The sequence below is a fragment of the Vipera berus genome (assembly GCF_964194415.1).
Source record: "Vipera berus genome assembly, chromosome: 3".
NCBI classification, from domain to species: Eukaryota; Metazoa; Chordata; class Lepidosauria; order Squamata; family Viperidae; genus Vipera; species Vipera berus.
The window spans coordinates 181366120-181378439 of NC_138204.1; the positions used below are offsets into that span (position 1 = coordinate 181366120).

Genomic DNA, 12320 nt, shown 5'->3' on the forward strand with positions numbered 1-12320 from the left:
TCTGATTCCTTTTGGAGAAGAAAGTTTAAATAAAATAGGGAAACTAGTATTTCTAATATCTAAACAGAGAGACAGTTTGGTTTAGTGGTTAATTCATCAGATTAGAAATTGGGAGTCCATGAGTTCTAGTTCTGCATTAGGCCCTAAGCCAGTGGTGGCGAACCTATGGCACGGGTGCCAGAGGCGGCACTCAGAGCCCCGGAGGTAGCAACTGTCCCTCTTCAACCAGCTGCCTGCTAATTCACCGAGGTCCCATGTGGCTGAATGCATCCCGGCACGGCTGGTTTCCCTTCCCCACCGTCCTGTCACTCCTGGCCTCGCATGCTCTCCTTTTCCCAGGCATGACCCACTGCATCACCTCCTCAGCTGTCGGCCGACCATCCATCTCGGAGGCGGCTTCTTTGAACTTCTGGCGATGGGCTGCGGAGCCCCAGAGTGCGCCTGTCAAGGGGCTGGCAGACTGTGGCTACTGACAGACACCGTTGGCCCCCATGCGCTTGCTGGCCTCTGTGTGTGGGGGCCGATGGTGTCAGGCAGCAGCTGCCCAGCCCTTGCCTTGCCCCATGACAATGGCAACCCCACCCTGCCTCGCCTCACCCCACAGGATGAGTCTCCTGCCTACCACCCCACCTGCCAGAGACCTCCTGGAGCTCCCGCAACCCTGACCACCCCCCACAGGTTTCCTTCCCCACGAACAACATTGAGATGGCCACACCCACCCAATCTTCCATGACCACCACAGCCACGCCCACCCAGTGGGCCACGTCCACCTGGCACCCAGCGATAAATAAGTGGGTTTTGGGTTGCAGTTTTGGGCACTCGGTCTCTAAAAGGTTCGCCACCACTGCCCTAAGCCAACTGGATGACCCTGGGTCAGTATATCTTAGCCTTAGGTAGGAGGCAGTAGCAAACCATCTGTGAAAAATTTTGCCAAGAAAACTGCAGGGACTGGGTCTAGGCAGTCTCCAAGAATCGGACAAAATTGAATGGAAGAAAAAAAAAGAGCTAGATGCAATAGGTAGATAGGGCCCGCAACTTGGGGGTCCTTCTAGACTCACAGCTCTCTTTGGAAGAGCATATTGGAGCTGTGACTAGGGGGGGCTTTGCCCAGGTTCGCCTGGTGCGCCAGTTGCGGCCCTATCTAGACCGGGATGCCTTGCGCACTCATGCGCTCGTGACCTCTCGTCTAGACTACTGTAATGCTCTCTACATGGGGCTGCCCTTGAGGTCCACCCGGAGACTCCAACTGGTGCAGAATGCAGCCGCGCGAGTTGTCTTGGGAGTTTCCCGATACTCCCATGTTACACCTTTGCTCCGCGAGCTGCATTGGCTACCGGTTGCTCTCCGGGTGAGGTTCAAGGTGTTAGTTATGACTTACAAAGCCCTTCATGGCATGGGTCCGGATTACCTACGGCAACACCTGCGGCCGGCGTCAACTTCCCTCCGTCCAGTGCGCTCCCACAGAGAGAGCCTCCTCAGGGTGCCGCCAATCAAAGAATGCCGATTGGTGACCCCCAGGGGGAGAGCGTTCTCTGTGGGTGCGCCAGACCTTTGGAACCGCCTACCGGTTGAGCTCCGGATGGCCCCCGACCTTCGCTCCTTCCGGCGCGATCTCAAAACATTCTTTTTCGAACAAGCTGGCCTGGTCTGATGGGATGGGGTTGGGTTTTTTAAAACTAGTTTTAACTTTAATATGTATTGATTTTATGGGCATGATGTTTAATGGTTTTTTAATTTTTGTATTCGATTTTTATTGTGTATTGCCCTGTTCACCGCCCTGAGTCCTTCGGGAGAAGGGCGGTATAGAAATCAAAAGAAATAAATAATAAAATAAATTTATTATTTTCTTCACTCAGCTGCTTGTAATAGATACAAAATGGTTACTAGTTTCAGTGATGTCCTAAAAGTGCTTTTTTCCAAAAGGCAAATGGTCTTCATTTTTTCCTTGAAGACTCTTTGCTTCTAATCCAAGAAGCTTCTTCAGTTTGAGCTTGAGCTGAAGAAGCTTCTTGGAATGCTTTTAAGGAAAAAAAAATGAAGTCCAGTTGCCTTTTGGAAAAAAAAAGCACTTTTGGGACAACCATGACTTGGATGAATGAGAATCTCCGTAAACATTTAGTTTCAATGATAATTTCCTGACCCATACTACAAAGGTGGCTCAACTCTCTTAGCTAGTTGATAAATAGAATTGTAGCAGTTCAGCAGGATATTTGGCACCGATATTTTACATCAAACTCTGGCAGGGATAGAACTTTCTACAAGGCTTCTGCTTTGCTGCTGAGTTGCAATCCACTCTGTAGAATGTGTGCAAGTGTACTGCAGGAAAAAGATGAAGAACGCTGTGACTCTCGGAATTATATTGCATTGGAACTTTATTGCTTCCAGTTGTTATATCCTACTTCAATTATGTAATCTAAAAAATTAGTTGACAGAAGATCCCTTTATATCTACAATGATTAAAAAGGTTTCTGAACACTGTGGAAAATACATATGTTGGATATAGCTTGGAAATTGTGCCAGGTGCATCTTCACAGTGAAGTAAGCCTACATGATGGTTATATACAGTACTGCATTGCTCAAGAAGCTCTTATTGATCTTCTTTCCTGTTTTAATAATTGTAACAAGGCTATGTTTATATCCTTAAGAATACACTGTAGTGAGAGAGCATTTTAAATCCCTGATAATAATTTTTAAAACTGGAACTTCTTCAATTCCGTTCTTTTACAGGGTAATAGAAATATTAATTTACCTTTATTTGAATACATTCTCATGTTTCTTACACTGGGATATTTGCACAGACCATTGATAAGAACTGTCTTGTATTTTGTAGACTATGGCTTAAGCTTGCCTCTGGGGGAGGATTATGAACATAAAAAACACAAACTAAAGGAGGAACTTCGACAGGACTACAGGCAATACCTTTCACAAGTAAGAAACTAACTTATTAAAACTTTAATACTGGTTTGTGAAGCAAAAATACATTAAAACTAAATTTCCTAAGAATTGAATACATTCATTTCTAGAATTTATTACTATGTCGTGTCAGGATATTAGATGCTATGTAAAATATCCATGACAATAAATGATTGGAAAAAGCTGCTTTCAAAGGAGTTTGGTTGGAGGAGCCAAGGGAGAAATTGTATTTTGAAGGGATGAATACCTAGTTTAATTTACATTTAATCAAAAACTAGCCAAACACATTTTAGACAATGTGTACTGTAAGCCTATCCTTTATTATTAGTTTATGGTGCATTGTATTGTAACCCAGAAAATTGGGTTTCCATTAATTAGGACAGTGGGAATTGTTAAAAGAGATGGATCGCATTAAAAAAACGAACCATATTTTTTTTGGGGGGGGGGAGATAGCCAAACCCACAACATAAATAGCTCGTATTTTGGAATTGTGTTACAGGTCAGGTTTTGGAGAGTCAAAAGCTTCACTTTTTCATTTTTCCTTGAGCAATAGAAGGCATGGGGAGCAGGGCACCAATATCACATAAATGAGCAAGGCTTTTATTTATACAGGTAGTGTTCAATGTATGACCATAAATGAGCCCAGAATTTTGATTGTAAGTCATCACTTTCATTAAACAAGGTGACCATCTTGTACAATGACCACAATGTGAGGTTTCCCCATTGCAATCGTGCCTTGGGGTAGAAGAAGCCTTGGGAAATCTGCAGACTGGGAGGTGTCAGTCAGCTAGACCCACTGTCGCACAGACTCTCTTCTTGCCCCATCATGCCCAGGTCCACTTATCTTTCTGTTGCCTTGCTCCATCTTGCACATGGGCCCCATTCTTGTGATGGTTTGGAAAGTGTGATTTGGAGAAGAGCCTTCCAAGCCACTGTGAAAATGATGCGTTCACTAGAGTTTACTCCTCTGGAGAGGAAATCTTAGTGAAGCTGGCATTCTGAAAGCTTAGAGACTCACTGTTTCATAATGCTGACGCTGAGGGCTTTAAGCATTCTCCTCCGGAATTCCACGTCTTTCACTAGCAGCCTTTCTCATCTCCCCCTTCTGAAACTTTTATCATTTTCTCCAGAGAAATGCTGAGACACAGAGGAGAAGAATACTAGTGAAAGAGGTGGATTGAAATACCGAGCCTTCAGAATGTTGCAGAGCCTTTCAGAATGCTGGCTTTGCTAGCATTTTTGACAGATTGAGGTCCATTCCTTCAAGTGTAGGATGCTTTCCCTATCCAGCAGAGAGGGTAGAGTAGAGCCTTGGTGGAGCAGTGGGCTAATGCCTCCTTAAGTAACACCAGCTGCCTGCAATTAGTGCAGGTTCGAGTCCCACCAGGCTCAAGGTTGACTCAGCCTTCCATCCTTCCGAGGTAGGTAAAATGAGGACCCAGATTGTTGGGGGCAATAAGCTGACTTTGTAATAATGCCGCTTGGTGTGTGTGTGAAAGCCCTAACAAGCAGGCATATACATAGAATGAAGGCTACTGCTAAGCTTGTAAGCCGCCCTGAGTCTTCGGAGAAGGGCGGGATATAAATGTAATAAAAATAAAATAAAAATAAATAAATAAATTTCTGGAGGAATGGACCTCAGATCCTCACTTGCAACTTCCCCTATGGGCTTCCCAAGAACCTGCAAAGAAGATTGCATATCACATGATCGCAGGTCACCTGGCAAAATGCAGGCATGTGAGGGCAGTGTAACATTTTATGATGCTTAGACGTGCTTTACGGGCCGTAAAGCACCATGGCTGCCATGACTCAACCCGTCCTCAACCCGTCATAAGTTGAGGACTATGTGTAACACTTTTTAAAACACTGCTGTGAGTGGTTATGTTTTGGTATATTTTTGGTGTGTGTGAAACTTGACCCTAACTTTTAAACATTTTATTTATTGACACGAAGTAGCAGAAACCTCTACCTCAAATTTTCAGTTATGTTTAGTTAACATTGTTGTGATGTGCTATTTGATGATATTTAAGGAATTGCAGGTCAACCAGCGTTATTTAGACAAATGAAACGAGGCTGAGTGAAGTGATATATCTGTCTAGATTAAACAAGTTTTACTCACAGATAAATGGAAGATAAAAATATTGAAGAGGCAGTTTGAAATAGAAGGGAACAAGAGAAGATAATTCCTGAAAAACAGAGGCAGTTGAAAAAACCCCCAGAAGACTATTTATCTATTCAGTAGAAAAAAGTGAAGGACGATGGGAAATTGACACTGGCAGCAGGTGCCCCCTCAGATAATCTGGGCCCATGCCATTTAGGGCTTTATAGGTCATCACCAGCACCTTGAATCTCACCCAGAGGGCAACTGGAAGCCAATGCAGCTCGCGGAGAAGAGGTGTTACATGGGAGTATCGGGAGACTCCCATCACAACTCGTGCGGCTGCATTCTGCACCAGCTGAAGCCTCCAAGTGGTCCTCAGGGGCAGCCCCATGTAGAGAGCATTGCAGTAGTCTAGCCGGGAGGTCACGAGCGCATGGGTGACTGTGCGTAGGGTTAAGTATTTTGAATACCTTGCTAGGCCCCAAACACGGGGCAAATCTTATTTCCTGTTTCAGTCTAACCCAAGGCCATCCGCAGGCTGTAGTCACAACAGTGACAGCTCATATTTGTGTAAATTTTTTGGATTGCTAACAAAGAATTAAAGGGAGGCTGATATGGCCATTTCAAACTCATTTGTTATCAGTCAGCCATACCCTTCTGAGATTCAAACCTGGGCCAACTGCATCTTAAGCAGTTGTTTTAACCCCTAGGTCACAGGCTCTCTCTCGCTTTGTTAGCTGCAAGGCAAGGGAAATATGTGTTAAGTGTTTGTTAAGTATTTTGAATACCTTGCTAGGCCCCAAACATATAAATATGATAGTTCACAAGGTAATGGCAGGAAGAACAAACTTGGTTAACAATTTTTAAAAATACCTTCTTCCAGATGTTTTAAATTCTTTTGTGCTGAATTTTCTGTATGTGCTTGACTTTGTGCAATGATACAGTAGCAAAGATAATAACCCTAATATGTATAGAAGAATTTCCAGTGACAGTTTTCCAAAATATTGGAAATGTTTTTAGAAGTAGTTAAATTTAATAGTGTACATTAATATATTAGATACTATTTACTGCACTTTTTATGAATCAGCATCTTTAAATTGTTTCCAATTTGCACATGTCTGTCTAAAGGAGAAAAAAGATTCTGAACTATTGTTGACAGAATATTCTTTAAGATGAAATCTGTTTTCCAAACTTTTAGGGTATGTCACAGGCAAAAAAAAAGGTACGATGCTTGTATTATGCTACTCTTCAAATTAATATCTCACTTTATTTGAATGTGCTATTAAAAAGTCTCGGGTGAAAAATCAGTGTTTGTGCTTGGCTTTGTTTTGTGGCTGTCCCACCATTAAGAAAATTGATTTTCACATGCTATTCATAATTTTCTGTTCATTTCATCTTAACTGTAATGATGGTCTATCCTGTATTTCACTGCAAAATTGATAATTCTGTATTACCTAAATATAACGAATACAGTACATACGAAAAATGATTATGTTTATATTACCTTTAAATTATTTCTACAACATATAAGGATCATTTGATTTAAATATATATTTATTTCATTTTTTATAGAAAAGGTATTTAACATCAGGTGAAGTTGATCCATATACTCAGGGACTTTCTCTTCCTATTTGCGACAGAAGATCTGCTAAGGTAAGTTCTTGGAAACTTAAACAATTTGCAGAACTGTTGTGATTTGCAAATATATATTTTGGTGTATTTTAACTTGCAAATTAGAAAAAAAGTTTAACAATCAAAACTAACTTGATGCAATGAGTGGTGTAAAGTAAGATTGAAGTTCAAATGCTTTTGGTGCCATTTTTAAAAAACTAATCTACCTGTTACTTTACCAACTTCTGATTTCAAAATAATTTCCCCATGTGATTGGATGTGATTGGAGTACTGCATTCCTGCTGGTATGTATAAATGATCAAATAGTCAAGTTTCAGGGAAAATGTTCAGAGTATTTCCTTCTGATTTTATATTGTTAATGCTAAAAAAAATAGCAGCTCTTGTACCTTCAAAAATGAATATCAGATTATGATTTCCTTGTTCAAGTGAAACTTTTTTTTGCTTTGGCAAAATGCATTTTGCATTGTTGTGGTCCACTGGAATATGAAATTCTAAATAAACCTCAAAAACGTTGATTTTACTTACATGTAGCTTCAGTGGTTTTATATGCTAACAGATTATCTGTATAAAATTGAAATCTGAGTTTTTTGCAATCTTGCTTCATATATAGACAAATCATGTACCTATGGTTTAAAACCTTTTGATGCTTCTGATATTTGTTCTAGGACAGGTTAAGACTTGAAAGAAACAAGGAATACAATCAGTATCTCAGGGAAAAGGAAGAATGGAATGAAAGGTTAAGAAGAGTAGGGAAGAAACAAATAGAGGTAAAAGATAGATTTTTTTTCAATCATACTGGAAACAATGGAATGATAACTATGAATAAACTGTAAGAAAGATTAATTGAGGATTGACAATAATCTTTTTTTTATTCCTTTATATAAATCCATTAGTTTATAAATATAGATTTTTGTTTACTTATGAGACAACAGTGGACTATCATAGGTAGAGGCAATAAAATATTGGCTGGTTTTTTTCTAGATTTTTATCAGAAAGTTTATATGACATCATTTAAACCTGCTATTTTTAACCTCTTTTACTTTTGCTTGCCATTTTTAAATATGTGAATGAGAGGGAAAAGTAATAATTATATTTTTGGCATATCTTTTTTCTCTGTATTTATTTTAAAGATGCCTAGGCTATTACCTCATATAAATTGATGTACAAAGAAAACTGTCTCAAAATTATACAATATCCCCTATAAAAGTGGGGGGAAAACCCCTAAAATATAAAGCCATTTCAACCAATCCAATCCAACAGATTGAATTTATAAAAGGTTAAATGGCTAGAAAAATATTGCATGTGTTATATTGAAAGCAGTTCATTGTGTTTATTTAATGTGCAGTTACATTTCCTCTTGCTTTTTGAGTTGTTTGTGAAAATGGCTAATTAAAATTAAACTGTGACTTAAAATTGAAACAATAAAACCAAAATAATTTTGTTGTATTTAGTCTTTAAATATTTTTCTTGTATTGACAGTATGACACAGATATCCATAAGCAAAATTTTGCTGTTAATGAAACCCAATCGGAATTATATGCTCCAAATGTGTCTTTTCAAAAAAATGAAGAATCCAGCAAGAAAGATGCTTGTACAGCTACAGATACCTATGATGGGTTATCAAATATAAGATTATTGTTAGACCAACAACATAAACAAGATATTGAAACTGGTTTGGGGGATTCATTACTGAATAAAACACTTGATGAAAAACTGAACATTTCCAGCCGAAAGCAAGGAAAGCTGGATGGCAAATCGGATAACTATTTCCAAAGACGTCACAAGTGTGAAGATCATGATCCTGAAATAAATTATGAAATGGATCCCAGGTTTCGATATGAAAGTGACTACGACAAAAAACCATTGCGGGTCTTTCATGCCCAAAGGTAAATTTACCTTCCTTATTAGTGTACTTTGTGGTGAGTGGTGGTAAGCATCTTTGTCCCTGAGTTCACCCGTCCCATGCCAGTTCTCTCTATCCTAGATAACAGTTTTAAGGCTAGCAGTTATCCTATACTACTGTACTTCAGCTACCTCGTTCCGTATTCAGAACATTATAGTATCATACTTATTCCATATTTGTAATGTTGAGTACAGTTTCCTGAAACTTTGAAGGAAATCTATACATATATTTTAACATAAAATTAATAAACACCAATCTTAAATGTATGCTGTTGAGATTATTTCACTTTGATACCTAGAATTTATTTCAAAATCTGAGGATCGTGAAATCAGAATATTAAGTATCAGTATTTATAAGTGTTATGCCTTAAAGTTAGTATTTACATAAGAGCATTGCAATGCCTTAGAAATAAAGGCCCCAAATAAGCCCCGGGTCACAGTATGTGACACAATACTGCAGGTGCTGTATATTTCTCTTCCTAGTAACTTCAGCACTTTGGTTTTTCCTTTACCTCTCAGCCTTTCTTAAGTACCGTATATACTTGAGTATAAGCCGAATTTTTCAGCCCACTTTTTGGGCTGAAAAATCCACTTCGGCTTATACTCCAGTGAACAAAAAAAAAAAAGAACTTCCACCCCCCAGTTTGGAGAGCTGCTGCTTTCGTCAAACATGGACGAAGGCAGCAGCTCTCCAAACGGGCGGCGGCGGTTTGGAGAGCTGCGTGCGCAGCTCCGCCGCCACCTCTGCAAGCCTCCGCTGAGAGAATGGGGCGGTGGAAGCTTGCCACCCATTTTCTCGGCGAAGACTTCTTTCGGGGGATCCAGCCTCTGCCGCCCCTTTCTCTCAGCTGAGAGAATGGGGCAGTGGAGCGCTCCGCCGAGAGAATGGGGTGGCTTGCTGTTGGCGCGGTGCGGCGTGGCAGAGGCTGGATCCCCCGAAAGAAGTCTCCGCCGAAAGAATGGGCAGCAAGCCTCCACTGCCCATACTTGGCGGAGCGCTCCACCGCCTCATTCTCTCGCTCAGCGGAGACTTCTTTCGGGAGCGGCAGAGGCTGCATCCCCCGAAAGAAGTCTTCGCCGAGAAAATGGGCGCTGAGACGAGAGAATGAGGCGTTGGAGCGCTCCGCGAAGTATGGGGCGGTGGGCAAGCTTCCACCGCCCCATGCTTCGCGGAGCGCTCCACCGCCTCATTCTCTCGCTCAGCGGAGACTTCTTTCGGGGGATGCAGCCTCTGCCGCCCCCTTCTCTCAGCTGAGAGAATGGGGCAGTGGAGCGCTCCGCCGAAAGAATGGGGTGGCTTGCTGTTGGCGCGGTGTGGCGTGGCAGAGGCTGGATCCCCCGAAAGAAGTCTTCGCCGAGAAAATGGGCGCTGAGACGAGAGAATGAGGCGTTGGAGCGCTCCGCGAAGTATGGGGCGGTGGAAGCTTGCCCACCGCCCCATACTTCGCGGAGCGCTCCAACGCCTCATTCTCTCGTCTCAGCGCCCATTTTCTCGGCGAAGACTTCTTTCGGGGGCGGCAGAGGCTGCATCCCCCGAAAGAAGTCTCCGCTGAGCGAGAGAATGAGGCGTTGGAGCGCTCCGCGAAGTATGGGGCGGTGGAAGCTTGCCCACCGCCCCATACTTCGCAGAGCGCTCCAACGCCTCATTCTCTCGTCTCAGCGCCCATTTTCTCGGCGAAGACTTCTTTCGGGGCCCCCTTCTCGGCAGTCCGGCGTTTGCATTTTTTTGTGTGTCGAGCCCCGTGGGCCCGACACACAGGAAGGGGGGGAATGCCGGAATGCTGCTTCCCTACCAGCCATTCCCGTGGGTCTGACACACACACGCACGCACGAGGGGGAGAAACAACGCTGGACTGCCGCCGCCTCTACCAGCTCTGCAAGCCTCTGCCGCCCCTTCTCTCCGCTGCCTGTTCCGAACGAAGGGGCGTCCCTTCGTTCGGGCCAGGCTGCTGAGAGAAGGGAGCGGCAGAGCCTTGCAGAGCTGCTCCCTTCGGCTCCTCTGTTCAGGCCAGGCAGCGGAGAGAAGAGGCGGCGGCAGTCCAGCGTTTCCCCCCCTCATGCATGCGTGCGTGTGTCAGACCCACGGGAATGGCTGGTAAGGAAGCGGCGTCCCCCCCCTCCTGTGTGTCGGGCCCACGGGGCTTGACACACAGAGAAACGCAAATGCTGGACTGCCGCCACCTTTACTAGCCATTCCTGCGGGTCTGACACACACACACACATACACACGCACGAGGGGGGAAACAACGCCGGACTGCCACCTCCCTAGCAGACCTCCCCTGCGGGATGTGCTGCTAGGAAGCTGAGAGAAGGGGGCGGCGGGGCTTGCAGAGCTGCTCCCTTCGGCTCCTCTTCGGGCCAGGCTGCTGAGAGAAGGGAGCGGCAGAGCCTTGCAGAGCTGCTCCCTTCGGCTCCTCTGTTCAGGCCAGGCAGCGGAGAGAAGAGGCGGCGGCAGTCCAGCGTTTCCCCCCCTCATGCATGCGTGCGTGTGTCAGACCCACGGGAATGGCTGGTAAGGAAGCGGCGTCTGACACACGCACACACACACACGCGCACACACGCACGCACGAGGAGGGAAACAACGCTTGACTGCCGCCTCCCTAGCAGACCTCCCCATTCCTGTTAGAAATGGATCCCAGTACTTCTAATCCTGCACCAAAACAAAAACGCAGGTCATACGAAGCTGCTTTCAAACTAAAGGTTGTGTCAAGAGCAGAAAAAAGCAATAACAGTATTGCAAGTAGGGAATTTGGTGTTGATGAAAAACAAGTGAGGGAGTGGCGGAAAATGAAAGCTGACTTGGAAAAGATTCCAAAGGCAAAAAAAACTCAACGTGGTTTAACAACTCCATATGGGGCTCTAGAGACTGAATTGCATAAATGGGTTATGGAGTGTCGTCAAAATGGTTACTGCGTAACACGCATGGGAATTCGCTTACGTGCCCTTCAAATGGCTAAAGATGACAAATTAAAAGCACCAGGCATTGAAAATTTTGTTGCGTCAGCAGGATGGTGTACTGGCTTCATGAATAGGTATGGCCTATGTTTGTGGCAAAGAACAAAGATTTCACAGAAGTTGCCAAATGACCTTGATGAAAAAGTGATGTCATTCCATTCATTCATCATAAAACAAAGAAAGATCCATAACTATGACCTGGGAGATATTGGGAATATGGATGAAACACCTATGACCTTTGATCTTCCAAGCAACAGAACTGTGGCAAGTTTGGGAGACAAAACTGTTTTACTCAGAACCACAGGTAATGAGAAAAACCATTTTACAGTCGTTCTGTCATGTTTGGCTAATGGAACTAAGCTGCGGCCTGTCATTATTTTTAAAAGAAAGACCTTGCCTAAAAAGGTCAATTTCCCACCACGAATTACAGTGCGCCCACATGTTAAAGGCTGGATGGATGAAGATGGAACAAAAAAGTGGCTGGAAGAAGTTTGGAATGGACGACCAGGAGCAGCCTTAAAGAAAAAACCATCATTGCTAGTTTGGGATATGTTCAGAGCCCACACATCTGATGACATAAAAACATTGGCAAAGTCTTCTCAAGTTACTTTAGCCGTTATTCCAGGTGGGCTTACATCTGTATTACAGCCCTTAGATGTGTGTTTAAATAAACCTTTCAAAGACCGTGTGTGAAAGATGTGGTGCGAATGGATGTCATCTGGTCAAGCCCGACTAACAAAAGGTGGAAATATGATGAAGCCTGACATAGAACTGATAGCAAAGTGGGTTCGTGATGCATGGGAAGAGATTCCAGAGG

General features: G+C 43.5%; 1 protein-coding gene across 6 annotated transcripts in view; it reads left to right on the plus strand.

The window, feature by feature from the left end:
• The window catches only part of CSPP1 (centrosome and spindle pole associated protein 1), a 65750-nt gene that overhangs the window by 12661 nt on the left and 40769 nt on the right, over window positions 1–12320 (plus strand). For 3 of the 6 annotated variants that reach the window (XR_014026180.1, XM_081325825.1, XM_081325824.1), the window contains exons 4-8: window positions 2831–2928; window positions 6213–6236; window positions 6587–6667; window positions 7312–7413; window positions 8126–8532. Coding sequence is in view for 5 of the 6 variants with exons in the window: in XM_081325825.1 (XP_081181951.1) it covers window positions 2831–2928; window positions 6213–6236; window positions 6587–6667; window positions 7312–7413; window positions 8126–8532 (712 nt within the window). In the remaining variant the exon portion in view is untranslated. The remainder of the gene's footprint in view (window positions 1–2830; window positions 2929–6212; window positions 6237–6586; window positions 6668–7311; window positions 7414–8125; window positions 8533–12320) is intronic. The other 3 variants (XM_081325827.1, XM_081325826.1, XM_081325828.1) reach the window with 3 other exon arrangements.